The 17,724-nt window shown below is 36.0% G+C and overlaps 1 protein-coding gene and 1 pseudogene across 1 annotated transcript; both read left to right on the forward strand.

The window, feature by feature from the left end:
* The first annotated feature begins 1,985 nt into the window (after positions 1-1,985).
* Positions 1,986-4,944, forward strand: LOC133852648 (tyrosine-protein phosphatase RLPH2-like; annotated as a pseudogene).
* A 6,639-nt stretch (positions 4,945-11,583) lies between these two features.
* On the forward strand, positions 11,584-17,506 carry LOC133851605 (probable linoleate 9S-lipoxygenase 5). The gene is made up of 9 exons (XM_062288097.1): positions 11,584-11,887; positions 13,336-13,628; positions 13,701-13,941; positions 14,890-15,228; positions 15,408-15,493; positions 15,598-15,705; positions 15,783-16,087; positions 16,171-16,434; positions 16,695-17,506. The coding sequence occupies exons 1-9, from the start codon at positions 11,653-11,655 to the stop codon at positions 17,446-17,448; spliced, it is 2,625 nt and encodes an 874-aa protein (XP_062144081.1). The 5' UTR covers positions 11,584-11,652; the 3' UTR covers positions 17,449-17,506.
* The last annotated feature ends 218 nt before the right edge of the window (positions 17,507-17,724 follow it).

A 17,724-nucleotide genomic window follows, 5' to 3' on the forward strand; every position in this document is an offset into this window, starting at 1 on the left:
ATAAATGCACCCTATATGACACAACGCGTTTTAAAGCCGTGATGGCCATGAACCGATCAGAACTCCGCAGTTAAGCGAGCCGCTGCGAGAGCAATCCCAGGATGGGTGACCTCCTGGGAAGTCTGATATGGGGAGCCAAAAGCGGACAGTATTGTGTCATTGGGGGTGGGTCGTTACAAATGGTATCAGAGCCATTGCCCAGCCTGAGATGGTGGGAGCGTGCACAAGCCCAAGAGGGTTGCCGGCGGGCACTCGCTGGGATGCCAAGAATGGGGTGATCCCATGAGGGTCGCCAGCGAGGACGCTGGGTTCAAAGAGGGGGTGATTGTGACGTCCCACATCGCTTGGGAATGAGGATGTGCTTATATATATAAATGCACCCTATATGACACAACGCGTTTTAAAGCCGTGATGACCATGAACCGATCAGAACTCCGCAGTTAAGCGAGCCGCTGCGAGAGCAATCTCAGGATGGGTGACCTCCTGGGAAGTCTGATATGGGGAGCCAAAAGCGGACAGTATTGTGTCATTGGGGGTGGGTCGTTACACTATTGATCGATCACGGTCGATTCATAGGATCGATAGATCATCTAGGATCGATGATGATCTTGAGAGACCTATTGAGAGACCTATAGGATCGATAGATCATCTAGGATCGATGATGATCTATCGATCCTATAGGTCTCTCAAGATCGATCAGATGATCTATCGATCAATAGGATCTAGACCTATAGGATCGATAGATCATCTAGGATCGATGATGATCTATCGATCCTATAGGTCTCTCAAGATCGATCAGATGATCTATCGATCAATTAGATGATCTATCGATCCTATTGGTCTATCAAGATCGATCGAATGATCTATCGATCGATTACGATCGATCAGATGATCTATCGATCCTATTGATCTATCAAGATCGATCGGATGATCTATCGATCCTATTGATCGATCAGTGGATCTATTGATCATATGAATTGATCACAATCGATTTGATAATCTATCGGTCCTAATGATCAATTACGATCAATCGAATGATCTATCGATCCTATTGATCGATCTTGATAGACCAATAGGATCCATAAATCATCCGATCGATCGTGATGGATCAATATGACCGATAGATCATCCGATCGATCGTGATGGATCAATAGGATCGATATATCATTTGATCGATCGTGATTGATCAATAGGATCAATAGATCATCCGATCGATCGTGATCGATCAATAGGATAGATAGATCATTCGATTGATCTTGATTGGCCAATAGGATCGATAGATCATCCGATGATCTTGATTGGCCAATAGGATCGATAGATCATCCGATCGATCGGATGATCTACCATGATTGATCGGATGATCTATCGATCCTATTGATTTATCATGATCGATCGGATGATTTACCATGATTGATTGGATGATCTATCGATCCTATTGATCTATCATGATTGATCAGATGATCTATCTATCCTATGGATCTATCATGATCGATCGGATCTTTTACCATGATTTATCGATCCTATTGATCTACCATGATCGATCAGATGATTTATCGATCCTAAATTGTCATCACTTTAAAAAATAAAACATAACGGTCAAGATTGATGGATGAGGTTAAATCAACAGATTGACAATTTGAAGGGCCCAATCATGATACTTGTCAGTTCGTGGTGCTTCATAAAAAATGGTTGTTAGTTTATAAGACTAAATAATGTTTAACCCTTTTTTTTGTATAGGTTTTAATTAAAATTTTAATTATTTTTATTTTTATTTTTTTAAAAATTGAATAGACTAATTTTTATTCATGATTATTAGCGGCGACTTAAAACGGTATCGTTTTTTTGTCCTAATAATAAGCGGGAGGTGAAATTTTCGCACAATTTTTTTTTTCAATCTCCCGCCCCTCTTCTCCCTTTCTCCCATTCTTCTTGTCGCCCTTTCTCCTTTTTTTTTTTTTTTGTTTTCCAGAGACTAAACAGAGATCCAGAGAGTGAGAGAGAGATTCTGAGATCGAGAGAGAGAGAGATATTAATTTGTTTCTGAGATCCACATACCAGTGAAGGGCTTCAAGAATAGCAATGCCCACGGTACATGCCTCGCAACCCCTCTTGTCCCTCATCGACCCACAGGACTTCAAGACCGCGCTCATCATCTTCCTCGGAGACTACTGCGACCGCGGGCCGCACACCCGCCAGGTAATCGACTTCCTCCTTAGCCTGCCTTCCACGTACCCGGACCAGACCCATGTGTTCCTTTCCGGCAACCACGACCTCGCTTTCGTCGCGTTCGTCAGAGTCCTGCCTTGGCCTCTGGATGAGGGGTTCGAGTTCTGGGAGGCGTGGAAGGAGTACGAGGGGAACAAGGAGCAAGAAGGGTGGTTCGAGGGAAATGGGTACGAGGATATGCACTTGCAAGGGAGGAGGTGGGGTGGGACTATCAAGATTAGGTTCAATGCGGCTAAGGGGACGGAGTACAAGGGCTCGATCTACGACGCTGGGCCTACTTTTGAGTCCTACGGTGTTCCTCATGGGTCTGCTGGTACTGGGCCTGATTTTGTTTCTTGAAAGACAATAGTTGTTTGATTTTATTGGTTGTGGTATTTTGGTGTTTGATTTGTTTGATTCAGTGGGATGATGGGTAGTTCTGTTTTTGGGTAATTGTTGGTGCTCGTGTTTGATTGGTAGTTTTCGTGTGTAATAATTACTGCTGTTGTTTCATTGTGCTAAATTTCTGAACTTAATAGTGGGCAGATTTGGTTAAGGCAGTTCCTGATGAGCCCAAGAAGTTTCTTGCTGATTTGGTTCGGGTGCACGAAGAGGTCAGGCTCGTTTTGGTTGCACTTCTCTTCCTTTTTTATACTATGAGAAGGGAATTATTAGTTTATAACCAGTTGGTTCACTTTCCTGTTCTTTCCATGTTCAAGAACAATGTTTGATAAGCCTATTTTAATTGCATTGGAGAAAATGATGAATTAGTGGGCCTTGGTGATGTGCATTTTTTTTTTCCAGGACGATGTCTGTGTGGAAACTGAGAATGGACTCATACGTTGTAAGTTGATTGCTGTGCATGCTGGTTTAGAGAGAAACAAAAATGTCGAAGAGCAGCTGAATTTTTAATTTGTTTTTTTAAAAACAAAGTGTAAAGGAATTGGTTATATGATTCAGTTTAAGTGTAAGCCCTTTACAAACCTACTTTTTTAGTTTGTTAGGTTGTCCAGTGGAAACGAAGTGAAGGTTCTGGCATTAGCTGTTATCATGTGATTGCTATTTTATGCTATTTTGGTGCTCTGAAATTTTATTTTTGTCTTATTGTTGTGTTGGTATAATATGTATTCCTTTATCAAGTTCTTAATTCATTTCTCTTCTTATTTTTCAGGTTGTCCTGTTGGAATTACGGGATAGGATTGGTGGTCGAGTTTATACTGACTACTCATTTGATTTTCCTATTGACCTGGGTGCATCATGGTAAAGTATACCTCTCATGAGAAATTCGAGTGTCATCTATTTATTAACTATAAAACTTATATATCATACATGATACCATAGGTTGCATGGAGTTTGCAAGGAGAATCCCTTGGCACGATTGATTGGGAGACTAGGACTACCCTTATACCGTACTAGTGAGGATAACTCTGCTGTATGATCATGATTTGGAAAGGTGAGTAGATGGTACTTTGTTGCTTTTGATGTGCTAAAACTTCTCTTATTTCTGCCAACTTGCATGAGTTCCTTTCATTTCAAATTCCAAATTTCATCTTTTCAGCGTGTTTGTAATATGTAAAATGTAAAAAGTTTGAATTTGTTAAAAGTGATCCATTTGAAAATAGGGATTGGATCCTCTTAGCTATATTAAGACTTACAAAAAAAGAAGACTATTTCCTAATGTTACTCTAGTTCTAGTCAGGTTTTATTGATACACTGAATTTTAATTTATTATCGAGCACTGGTATGTGGATTTATTTAGTTATTTCTCTTTTTTTGATAAGTATGTGAACGTCAAAGCTAAAATGATTTGATTCCTTTAATTTTGATTAAGGAGAGGTTCTTGTGCATTTTAGAATTTTAAACCAACATTCAGCCAGATTTGCATCTTATTCATATTAACACTTTTATTTCTCCTTGTATTGCAGTATTGTTTTAAATTGTAAGTCCATATCTCATATTTCTGCCAGCCATAAACTAAAATATAATGAAAGACAAATAACTCATTCAAATGTACCGTTCGAGTGATTGTAGTAAAATTGTTGATACATTTTTATTTTTATTTTTTATTTTATCTTTTCCTTCATGTTTGTGGCTTCCATATCTTGTAGGTTCCCTCTCTCTAACTCTTGCTGAACTTAATGATTGTGCTTCTCGCAGGGTTTTCTTTTAAATTGCTTAAACTCTGGTAGTTGTATCATAAATGGTGGTTGAAAAGTCCCAATATTGGAGTAAAGCTTTGTAAAATTTAGTTGATTATGTTGTCACTGGTTAAAAGTTCCTAAGTATTATTTTATGTTATTGTGTTGTGTCTTCCTGTAAAAATAGCAGTAATTTCACTTCATAGGATTTTATCCTTGTATGGATTGCATTGTAACATCGAGAGTTTAAGCTTCATTTTTATTTTGTGACATTTCTTCCAGTAACTGGAATTCCTACACTCTGAAGTAATTTTTCCTTCAATCTCTAAATTTGGAGCTCTGAATGGGTAATTGTTTTGATTTCATATTTTCTTTCTTCTTTGCAGCTATGCTCTCTTTGATATGGAGGGGAATCAAGTGCCTCCAAAGTTAGTCACTAAAATTGGTGAAGTATTTGAGAGCATTTTGGAGGAGGCAAGTGATCTTTTATTGTTAATTTTTCGATTTTAGTTTTTTAGTTTTGTTCCTAGGTAACATTGTCAAAGTCAAATGCAGTTACTGTAAATGCACTCAAATTGGATCTTGTGCTTCTAGTAATTGAGCTTCAAGTGGTATTTTGTCTAATGATGGACATTCATTTACTTGTTTTTTTTTTTTCTTCATGAATGCAGACAGATAAAATAAGACATGAATTTGATGAAGATATGTTCATCTTGCGTGCTTTCTCAATTGTTTTTGAAAGGAGGCCAGAATTGAGGTTCAATCACATTAATTTCCATAATTGTTTCGTTTCTGCATTTATTGACAATGAAAAGATGATTTACTTAAATTGACCTTTGCATACAGGATAGAGGGCCTTGCCCATAATGTGCTTCAGTGGTATTTATGTAGAATGGAAGGCTGGTCTTCTGCGGATGCTGATACCATCTCACTAAAATGTTGGGATCAGACAAGTTTTATCCACAGAAGTTTAGATATTGCATGGCTTCTTGAAATCTACATGGTGCAGTAAAGGGGAATTTCATATTTTCAAGATGAATGGCAAAACAAGAAGTGTACAATGGCAGACAGTAAATCTTAGGTTTGCATTGTGGTTTCTTATGTGGGAACTTGAAATGAGCAAGTACTTGTTGACATGATTAAAGCTTTTAGAAAGCGTGTTTTCTTTTCTTTGTGGCCAATCTTTCATTTTAGCCGGTGGCAATGTAGCATAGAAATATTTGGTGGGAAACCGTTCTTGCATTTAATATGCAGAGTAACATCTATATTTGCTCTCATTCTGAATTTCTGCATTGCAATATGCATGTAGAAATTTAATTAATGTAGTGAGGATGGGTGAATATGATTTTTTCATATATATATATATATTTCCATTTTTTAATAGTATTATGTGGCCGCTAATACTAAACTATTAGCGGCCACACATGTGGCCGCTAATAATACTAGAGTATTTAACTATTAGCGGCCACATACGTGTCGCTGTTAATAGTCTAGTATTAGCGGCGACTTTAGACTCGGTTAACAAAAAAATTGGGCGGATAAAATTATTTTTAGCGGTTATTAAGTTCGCCGTTATAAAACAATTATTAGCGGCGAGTCAAAAAAGTGGCCGCTAATAGTCTTTAGCATCGGACTATTAGCGGCCAAAATAACATTATTAGCGGCCAAATTTGCTGGCCGCTAATGAGTAAATTTTTTATAGTGTCTGTAAAATCTAATTTGAATCATTGAAATATATCCTCTCTATTTCTGATGAAGACCAAAATGAAAGTTGAGTATTGTTTCATTTTTCCACAAGGGTTGAGTAGATAGCATGCCCACATCCACATGAGATGACATTTCGAATGTAAATAAGTGGGAATTGGGAAAGAACATTCGTACCAGGTATTAACATTAGTTTTTCCTTTCTCTTTAATTTAACTATTTGTTTGTCTTTATAATATCAAAATTTATGGTAGGTGAAGTATTATCATTGTATCATGAGTTTGAGCTTCTAGAAGTCTCCCCTCAACTAAAACAATGGGCGTCGATGGTTTTGGGGTTCAAGCAAGAGACCTTGCATTTTCGTGTTAAGTTGGCCGGCCTAATTGGATTGAAAAGGAGGCCTAAGTTAAAAATTAAAACTAGGTTTTTTAATCTGAAAATTCAAGAAATTAGCCATCTTTTTTTTCTTTTTCTTTTAATTTGAAGTTTTGGTAATATTTTTGAATGAAAATTGGTAAAGCAGATAAAATTTGTCAATTTGGGCCAAGTGAATCGTGTTTGTAATTGACAACCATTCATTTTAATTTGGGTTAGGCTTCATTAACATAAATCGCCTTCACCACTATGAACATATATGAGAGCATCCAAATCCCACTGAATTTCCTTTTATTGTAAGGGAAATTATTGATTTAGTTTAGGGGGTTTGTAGTTGTACTAAATTGATTCTTGTAGTATCAAAAGTATTTTTAAGGTGCTTAGGGTAAGCTATTTGTCCAAAATTGCCTCTACCGCCATTGGTAGAAACGGTTTGATACAAACGTAGATTCTTGTTACAACTAATCGTCGATTAACATGTAGCATAGCAAATAACTTGGTCTATTGTAATTAAAATTATATTTTTACCCATAATTTTTTTTTTTTAAAAATAAAATAAAATAAAATAAAAGGGTCAAAGTGACCGCCCCTCATCTGTCGAGAGGGCCTCCCTCACCATACAAAGTGCAACCTCCCTTTACAGGACAACCGGATGCCCTTCACTTGGTGAGTGACAACCCCTCTTTGTTATTTAATTTTTGCTTTTTATTTTATAGGTAAACTTATAATTTTATAATAGACTAATTTGTTAGTGATGTAACGTGTCAATCAACAATTGGTTATGACGTGATCTATATGCGCATTTAAAGGTTTCTTTCAAGAGAAATGATCCCTACACTCATTTCTTACAATAACCTTACAACAAGCTGATGTGGCTTGTAATATTTTATTATTTTTTTGTTTTCTTTTCATTTCTTTTTGTAAAAAAATAATAAAATATTACCAGCCACATCAGCTTGTTGTGGGGCTGTTGTGAGAAATGAGTGTATGGATCATTTCTCTTCTTTCAAATAGCTAATAGTTGGAATCATTTTGAACAAATTGCTCCCTCGATCTAAGAATCTTAAGATACTTTTATACCCCGATGATCAATTTGATACAACTACAAACCTCATGAACTAAACAAGTAATTTTCTTTTTTCTAATTGATGAGGGAAAAAATGTTACAAAGAAAAATATTTTCACTCTTGATTCGAATGAAAAAAAAAAAAGAAAAAAGAAAAACCTATTAGAAATACTTTCAGACAAAAATAAAAAGCAACCCGCCTAACTAAAACATATGCTAAAGTAATTTTTCTCTTTCTCATAAACACAATGCGTATGGCATACCCCAATGACCCAATGATCTCATCCTAGAAGAATGTTTCAAAAACCCAAGGACTGAGCTATGTGGGTCAATGCCAATCAATATTATACGTACACGTTTTAGCCAAGTAGGAAAGCCCAAGCTTCAAGCTACTAATTTTCAAAGTTAGCAATTTTTTATTTATTTTTTGGGCACATATTCTATGTTACTGATGACTTTGTCTTCCCAAATTTGATACTGGTCCTGGACCAATTGCAGCTCGGACAGGTCACTAAAAGCCAACGGAAACCTACCTTGCTATCTTCAAAAATTCCCTAATAAAATTTTTCAGACACGCTTTGGAAAGAGTGCATCGATCTCAGTCAACCCTATGCTGATGGTGACAGATTTGGCTTAACTTGATCGATTGCCGTAAAAAAGACTACAACAACATTTATGCGATAGTTTTTTTAAGGGCTGAGATTGAGTTTCAAGCGTTAAACGAAAAGGTTAAGAGAAATTAAGGGTATGTTTAAGTTTGTAATTTTAAAAAATGTAATTAAATATTTGATAAAATCGCAGTTTAACTTTTAAAACTGTAAGTTTTAAAAAAAAACCCTCTTACCTTTAAAATTATGAGTTTTTAAAAAAATACTATCTTACTTGCAATTTGAAAATACAATTTTTTTGCGTTTTCAAATTACAATTTTAAACAATTAATTTTTTGCAATTTAGTTAAAAATCGCACTTTTTATCTATGAAATCGTAATGTCAATTGCATCCTAAAATTTAATATGTACCCTCCAAAAACATAACTATAAAATAAGTAATGTAGTTTTTTTTATAGCATCTAAGCTACATCCGTTGGTGACAAGATAGTAAAAAGACTAACCGATGGCCAAACCAAACAGATTGAGAGAGATCTTCAATAATTTTACTGCTCGAATTACTAGCAATTTTGATAGTAAATGTAAGAGAGTTAATACTTATGGAGCCTACTTATTCAAGTAAATTTTGAGTTGTACGGTCACTTGTTTGGACGGGTAGGTTTATAAAGATTATTACATTTATTATCCAAACAACAAATTGATGGGAATTGGAACAACAATTAACTAACTAGTATAAGAAAAGCCATGAAAATGTCGAGTGTGAACAAGTGAGCTTCTTAGTACTTAAATTAGTCAATGCCATATTGCATCTTCTTAGTTCCATCTTCTAATTAGTTCCTATTAGTCTATACCATGTTGGATATTCATTATCTCTATATATAAGTACAGCCAGCTTTGCTCTCTCCCATTGATCCTCTCACACCAACTTCCTCAAAGCTTCCCTATATTCCTTTGCTTTACCTCTTGAATAAGCAAGAGATGTTTCAGCCCACAGATCTGAGCCTGCCTCCTCTGAAGTCGCAGCTGGCAGGAACTTCCTCTGGAGTTGGGCTTTTCTTGACCATCAAAGACATAATCAATGGTCAAGATCGCGTTACATCAGTCGTCCACAGTAGATGACCTAATTGGGGGTAGTAGTCCCAATTCGGTTTCAATAAAGTTTTATTGCAGAATCTGGTCAACAGTTCAACTCCCAGTTGAATAGGAATAGGACTCTCAGATCAAATCAAACTCCAAGCACTCCTAGGTTAAGGAGAGTAGAAAACCTAATTCATATCTGACTCCACCTCTTAATTTGCTTCATACCTAGATATAAACTACAAACTAAATATATTATGCATACTTTTCTCATAAAGACCGGCTTAAACTGAATATTTTATCCATAGAGCATACTTTTCTCTTAAAAACTAACTTAAATATCGAAATGAGAATCCCAAAATGTTTGCGGTTTCCACCATACCAAAAACTGTCCGACCGACGTAAACAGAAATTTTCGAAGCGGTTTAAACGCCGGCCGGATATATCACTTGAAAGGTACACATACATATATGCAGTGGGAATGTGGAAACCGCGACAGAAAAAGATCGATTACATTGAAATCGACAGAAACGATTACCTTAAAACCACCACGGAAATCAAACAAAAATTTGAGGATTTTGTTGTACGTAATCCGGTGGTCGCGTTTCTTAGAATTTTGTTCCAATTGATTTGCTCATATCATATATGTGACGCTTCTTACATGGGCTTATTATTTCCAACCATTTCTGCAACTTCTTAACTTCTGTCCATTCATTTCATTTTCCTACCAAAAATAAAAAAAATTCAATTAATTCTCCATGAAGTATTAAAGATGTGTAATGAAATAGGTCAATCTGATTGGATTTACGATTTTTAAATGTACGATTTAAAAATAATGATTTTAAAATATGCGATTTCAAAATGTGATTTTTAAAAATGCAGTCAAGCATTTGACAAAATTACAATGTAGCCTTTTAAAATTGTGTTTTTCAAAAAAACACTCATTACCTGCAATTTCTAAACGATTCATCTTTTTGTCTATGACATCACAATGCCAAACGTACCTTTAAACAATATTAACCTTTTTCTATCGATCAAGTATCAATTTTATTAAATAAATTAATAAATAATCAAAATAATGCTAGATGGTAGGGAATTAATTAGTCAGGTAAAAACTAAATTAAAGATCTTGCAAAGCACGGGCCATAGTGTCATTTCTAGATCAATATGAGAATATGATCCTTTTTATTTCTACTACAATATATTGATCGTATCAATTTTATGATTATGATTTAAATTTAGTGGATTTAATAATGTATAGGAGTTAATGTTGACACGTCTTTTAAAAAATTTAAATAATATAGAATTATGTATACTGTTAAATGTACAAACTTTAAATCCTTATAAAAAAATTAATAATCTCCATCTCATTTGAAATGGAGAGAATCCTTGTCGCGTTAGGCATAAATCTTTTTGATCATTTCTCTTTTCTTTTCGGTACAAATGCAATTACCATTAATTTAGCTCAAAGTTCTCTAATTGTCACCTCTTCGATCTACATTTATTTTTTCTTGCACGAATATAACTTGTAGGAGCTAAAACCTTGACCCAATCTATCAGACATAACTTTTATATAAACTTATTTATAAGAATTATTTTATAAATCAATCTCTAAAAGTGATATATGTCTTTTAAATTATTAAAAAAATAGGTGAGACGCACACGGTATTAAAAAAACATATGATTCTTATAAGTTAAGGAAACGTATCACTTTTAGAAGCTTGCTAATAGGAAATTTATGTACATATCTCTCTATCCTAATGCAAGGACCGCTCGATGAGTCTTCTCTCTCTTTTCTTTCTTCTTCTTTTTTTTTTTTTTAAAAAAAAAAAATAAATAAATATTGTTTTAAATTTGAAATAGAATTCTTTCATTCTAGATGTTGTTTTTGTTGCATCTAACCATATATCTAATGTGACATTATTTAAAATTTTTAAATAAATAATACTACATACTTAACTTTTATCTCACTAAACTAATTATGTACGTGAGAAAGAATATTTATCGGTCCTTAAATCAGCATTTATTAAAGAGTAAAATAAAAGAAAAAGAAAAAAGAAAAAAAAGTGATAGGCACCAGCACTACCACGTAAACCCAGTAAAAATTGAGCTAAAGTCCTTGGAATTAGTCGTAGAATTAGTCCTTTTAAATACGACATGTGAAATCGAATTTCACAATTTCACTCTATCCTTAAAACCTACCCTAAATTGGGAGACGCAATTAATGTTTTGAAAACACAAAAGGAAAGATGATTTTTTGTACAGATCATCACGACAATCCCAAAGTCATGAGCCCATAGGTCCACAAAGCGCCACGTCGCGCATGGCCATTAATCGTCATTGGAAATGCTCATTCATTTCCTCATAAATACCACAAACCCGTCCTTTCTTTTCACAAACCCAACAAAACTTTTCCCTTAAAGAAGACGTCTGTATTGAACGTGTTCTTTGCTTTTAGTGGTTGAACTAATTAAGAGAGATGCTTCACAACATCATCAACGCCATCACCGGAGATGGTGATGATAGGAACGAAAACATGAAATGCCAGACGGAGGCCGGAAAGTGCAGGAAGATTGAAGGCACAGTGGTGTTGATGAAGAAGAATGTCTTGGACTTCAACGACTTTAATGCATCGGTTCTTGATCGCGTCCATGAGTTGTTAGGCAAGAGGGTTTCTTTGCAGCTCATTAGTGCTGTTAATGCTGACCCAGCTGGTTAGTTCCATCTTCTTCTTCTTCTTCTTTCCTGTTTCTTTGTTTTTCTTAGATTATTTTCATTTTAACCTACTAATATATCTCATCATGCTTGCATCCCTTGCTAATTATTATTAAAGAAAAGGATCTAAATAAACCAAAAACCATTCTTGGGCATGAAAATCGTTAGCCGAGATATCAGATATGTGATCAGTTCAGTTCAACCTTATATATATATATATATATATATCGGTTTTCTGGATAACATTTATTTGGTAGGGTTTGGTTTCCCACGGGAAAAAACAAGAAATTAATCAGACCCAACAACTCTCTTCCTCAGCCATGCCTTGATCATCTTTCCCGTCAGGCGTCAGGCGTCAGGCGTCAGGGGTTAGGGTACAGTTTTTCTCTTACTTTGTTGACTTCATGAAATCTGAGACTTATCTACATGCAGTCCTGTCATCGGAAGCCCACAAGTGAGATGGGTTGCCCCCACTTGCCCCATATGCATAATAATATACGTGGATCAAATTATAAAATCCGGACCTTCGATCGATTTGGTCACCATTTACGTCATAAATGCTATTATAATTATTATTATTTAAACAGTAGGATTTTAACCTATCGGTGTCATGCCGACGCACAGCCAAATAGTAATAATAATGATAATACTGGTATAATTACTCCTATATCTTAATCCTGTACACGGGCGTGCTTTTTTTTCTTTTTTACTAACGGATCGTGACATTCGCTTTGTATTTTGAGCCTTTTTTTTTATTAATAAAAAAAATTATGGACTTAATTTATATGGGCATGTTTTGTAAAAGCCTTTTATGATCTTTTTCTAGATAGGCTTAATCCAATTTTTGAACTTATTAAATACACTTGTAACTTGTAATATGAAAATACAAATTGAATTGTAAACGATGAGCAATACAAGTATTTATAGACTGAAATCCAATATGAAAAAAATAGGTCTATTTATAAATTTTGGGCTATACAAGTAAATTGAAAAACAAATGAATTAACTTTAGTTGCCTTGAAATAATGTTCATATTTGGATTGTGGACACACAATGTCAATTTAGTGACATTTCAAACCATCAAGTCAAATTAGCCAATATTAAATTGCATGGAGTACACATAAATAAAATCTCAATAAGACAACTATTTTTTTTTTATCTACCTTTGTCTACTCATATTTCATTATTCACCCGAATATGTGCGGATAGCGGAGGTGGTATCCGCACGCGAGGTGTTAGGGTCGAGGCTGAAAATTCCCTCCTAACCCATGTAGACGGGCGGATAATAGATGCAAAATGATTTTTAGCCGCCCACCTAAAACACCCCTACTTATATCTAAAATTACTTTGATGGACCAATGACATGTCTTAGCAAATGACATAACGAATGATATTTGACTTCTAAATCGCTAGAGAACCAATTATTGAAGTTGTTGTGTTGTTGTAGCAAATGGGTTGCAAGGGAAACATGGAAATCCAGCATACTTGGAAGACTGGATAAGCACAATCACCCCATTGATAGCGGGGGAGTCAGCATTCAAGGTTACCTTTGATTGGGACGAGGAGGAAATAGGAATACCAGGAGCATTCTTAATAAGAAACAATCATCACAGTGAATTCTACCTCAAAAGTCTTACCCTCCAAGATGTTCCAGGCCACGGTCGGATCCACTTTGTTTGCAATTCATGGGTTTATCCTGCAGATAAATACAAAAACGACCGCGTTTTCTTCTCCAACAAGGTAATACCAAAGTTGGCATACATATTTTTACATTTAAACTAACAAGTTGGCCATGCATTCATATCTTTGCAGACATATCTTCCAAGTGAAACACCGGCGCCGCTGCTAAAGTACAGAGAAGAAGAGCTTGTGAACTTGAGAGGAGGTGGAACAGGGGAGCTTCAAGAATGGGATAGGGTCTACGACTATGCTTACTACAACGATCTGGGAAATCCAGATAAGGACCCTAAATATGCCCGTCCGGTTCTCGGAGGGTCCAATGAGTACCCTTACCCTCGTAGGGGAAGAACAGGACGATCCCCAACGGAGACAGGTTAGACATTTTAATTCAACAAACAACACCTTTACTCACTCTTCAGCAAAATCAGCTGAACCACTTGATACTACAATCTGTTCCTCTGTTTTTGGCTGACTCCCGTGTTTGATTTCATTTCTATTTTATAAATGATCTCTGTTTTCTATGCCATTTCTGCAGGAAAAAGAAAAAAGAAAAAAGTTCACTTCACCCTTATGTCCCCATTTCAATAATCTCTCCTCTATAGTTAAGCAATCCTTCATTCTTAACCATAGAACAAATGCTTGCTTTAGTATTGCAAGTGGAAACCAAATTAACTTCCACAAACAACTTCCAGCTGCTTTGATCAGATTTCATTCCATGTTTCTGCACTCGTATATTTTCCTTTCTTCGAGATCATCCATATGGGCTTATCCATATGGGCTCATCCATATGCTTCCTCAAATTCCATATTCCAGTTTTTCGTCATAAATGCTATTTTCTTTTCCATTTTCATTAGTGTTGTCCTCTTCTATAACTCCATCTCTATTCTCCACATAATCCTTCTTATTGCTTCCAGAAAAAATCTACCAGAGTTTCAGTCATTACCTGGTCGATTAGCTTTAAACTCTTTCCTCTTCCACGCCCTTTCCTTGCCTTTCTAGCCATTCCAAATCTCAAGTATAACGCAAGCTTAATCCTTCTATCAACTTCTACAATTGTCGCCGGCAAAGCAATCACCTGAACTGTATCAGACGTGCTGATCACCTTAGTTTGTAACTACTAAGCCTCACAGAGTTTTCTTACTGCCACAAACAGCAAAGAATGATATAGTATCATGAAAAGAAAATTTGAGAATTAGATTGGTTAAATTCTAATTGATAAATTCAGACTGTATTTCGTTCACTGAAAAATTGGGAATCATTTTGGTGTCTATGACTATTATCATTGTTGTTGATAAGATTTTCTATGTAATAACCTTAACAGATCCCAACAGCGAGAGCAGAGTGAAACTTCTTATGAGCTTAAACATTTATGTCCCAAGAGATGAGCGTTTTGGCCACTTGAAGATGTCAGACTTCCTTGCTTATGGACTGAAATCCATAGCTCAATTCCTTAAACCTGAGCTGGAATCTATATTTGATAGCACTCCGAATGAGTTTGACAGCTTTCAAGATGTACTTAAGCTTTATGAAGGAGGAGTTAAGCTACCTCACGGCTTACTTGAGACTATTAGGGACAATATCCCAGCAGAGATGCTCAAGCAAATTTTCCCAACCGATGGTGAAGGACTTCTTAAATATCCAATGCCCCAAGTGATTAAAGGTATCATATCTTTTTCTGGCACAACCATATCTTGATATCTATGTGATAGTACAGTCTTAGTGGCAAATTTGGGGACTTTGTGGTTTAGTGTCATTTCATATTCAAGAGCTTTAAGATATTTGTGCCTTTGAATACTACTTTCTTTGAATTAATTGTGGTGTTTCAATGATCTGGTGCAGAGGATAGGTCTGCATGGAGGACTGATGAAGAGTTTGCAAGAGAGATGCTGGCTGGAGTAAACCCTGTCAACATTCGTTGTCTTGAAGTAATCTTAAACTTCTACTTTTTCTATTCCTTTATCTTCTCAACAGCCAAATACCAGATTGAGGCTTTTCATCTTTACTTATAATTAACTCTGAACTAATACAGGAATTCCCACCTGAAAGCAAGCTAGATCCTAAAGTATATGGTGATCAGGCCAACACAATAACCAAACAACACATTGAAAATAACATAGATGGGCTCAGCATAGATGAGGTAATATTCTGCTGTGGCTTTGCAATTACAGTGCTTTATTCTTATAACCATTGCGATTGAAACGCCTTTGGTTGTAGGCAATCAACAACAAGAAGCTATTCATATTAGATCACCATGATGCGATCATGCCGTATCTGAGGCGAATAAACTCAACTTCCACAAAGACGTATGCCAGCAGGACAATCCTCTTCTTGAAGAACGATGGGACTTTGAAGCCATTGGCTATTGAATTAAGCTTGCCTCATCCTGAAGGAGATCAATTTGGTGCCATTAGCAAAGTGTACACACCAGCTGAACAAGGTGTTGAAAGTTCTGTTTGGCAATTGGCAAAAGCTTATGTGGCTGTAAATGACTCTGGCAATCATCAACTCGTTAGCCACTGGTACATCTCTTTCTAAGAAAGCTTAGCAAAAAATTCAGTCTAAATTTATGATTGGTTTTTGAATACTTTTTTTCTGGTCACAGGTTAAATACCCATGCAGTGATTGAGCCATTTGTGATAGCAACAAATAGACAACTGAGCGTGCTTCACCCAATTCACAAGCTTCTGCATCCTCACTTCCGTGACACCATGAATATAAATGCATTTGCTCGGCAGGTCGTCATCAATGCTGGTGGGATTTTGGAGTCGACTGTTTTTCCAGCAAAGTATTCCATGGAGATGTCAGCAGTAATTTATAAGAACTGGGTTTTTCCTGAGCAAGCACTTCCTGCAAATCTCATCAAGAGGTAAATGTTACACTCCATAACAAAATGCCGTGTGAATTTATCCATCAGGGAAACTAAAAACTAACACTTTTGAGTACTTTAAAACTGCTGAATGATAGACTTCATAAAGGCATAATATTTAAAGAGGTGTTGAGGCCAATTTTAGTGCTTCAAACTTTAGTTGGGCTATTGGCCCAAAGTCCTAAACTAAAACTAATAAAATAAATATGATTGTGATCTATATATCTCAAATGACATGTTACTTGTTTTGCTGCATTTAGGGGAATGGCAGTCAAGGATTCAAAGTCCCCACATGGCCTTCACCTACTGATTAAGGACTATCCATATGCTGTTGATGGGTTGGAAATCTGGTCAGCAATCAAAACATGGGTTGAAGACTACTGCTCCTACTATTACAAGAGTGATGACATTGTACAAAAGGACTCTGAACTGCAGTCCTGGTGGAAGGAACTTAGAGAAGAGGGTCATGGTGACAAGAAAGACGAGCCCTGGTGGCCTAAAATGCAAACACGTGAAGAGCTTGTAGAAACATGCACTATCATCATATGGATTGCTTCTGCTCTCCATGCTGCCGTCAATTTTGGACAGTTCCCTTATGCAGGCTACCATCCAAACCGCCCCACAATGAGCCGTCGGTTCATGCCTGAAAAAGGGACTCTTGAATATGATGAACTCAAGTCAGACCCTGATAAGGCTTTCTTGAAAACAATTACTGCCCAGCTCCAGACACTTCTTGGTATTTCCCTCATTGAGATTTTGTCAAGGCATTCTTCCGATGAGGTGTATCTCGGGCAAAGAGATACTGCTGAATGGACGTTGGACACAAAACCATTGGAAGCCTTTGAGAGATTCGGACAGACGTTGGCCGGAATTGAGGATAGAATTATAAAAATGAACAATGACAAGAAATGGAAAAACCGAGTTGGACCAGTCAAGGTGCCATATACTTTGCTCTATCCTACTAGTGAAGGTGGAATTACTGGCAAGGGCATTCCCAATAGTGTCTCAATCTAAAACTTTGCTTCTCTGTTGGATTGTTATTAGTTTTACACCAAAGCTTTTCCTTCTTTAATTTCTCATATATATATATATATATATATATATATATATATATATATATATATATATATATATTTCTTTTCATCTACTTGTGCTACAATAAGTTTCTACTAAATAAGACATGTATTGTTGGAAAATCTCTCGAGCGAGTGAGTAGTTTCGATTTGAGTAATTGCTTGTTTTAATTACTTCGAAGTATGGCAAAATGCACTTCAGTGCCTGCAACTGCTC

Source organism: Alnus glutinosa, chromosome 12 (genome assembly GCF_958979055.1).
Source record: "Alnus glutinosa chromosome 12, dhAlnGlut1.1, whole genome shotgun sequence".
Taxonomy (NCBI): domain Eukaryota; kingdom Viridiplantae; phylum Streptophyta; class Magnoliopsida; order Fagales; family Betulaceae; genus Alnus; species Alnus glutinosa.

Bases quoted from the DNA above. Each gene is read 5' to 3' on its own strand.
- LOC133851605 (XM_062288097.1), top strand. From the start codon at position 11,653: ATGCTTCACAACATCATCAACGCCATCACCGGAGATGGTGATGATAGG. The intron at 11,888-13,335 runs GTTAGTTCCATC...GTGTTGTTGTAG, and splicing joins TGTTAATGCTGACCCAGCTG to CAAATGGGTTGCAAGGGAAA. The intron at 13,629-13,700 runs GTAATACCAAAG...ATATCTTTGCAG, and splicing joins GCGTTTTCTTCTCCAACAAG to ACATATCTTCCAAGTGAAAC.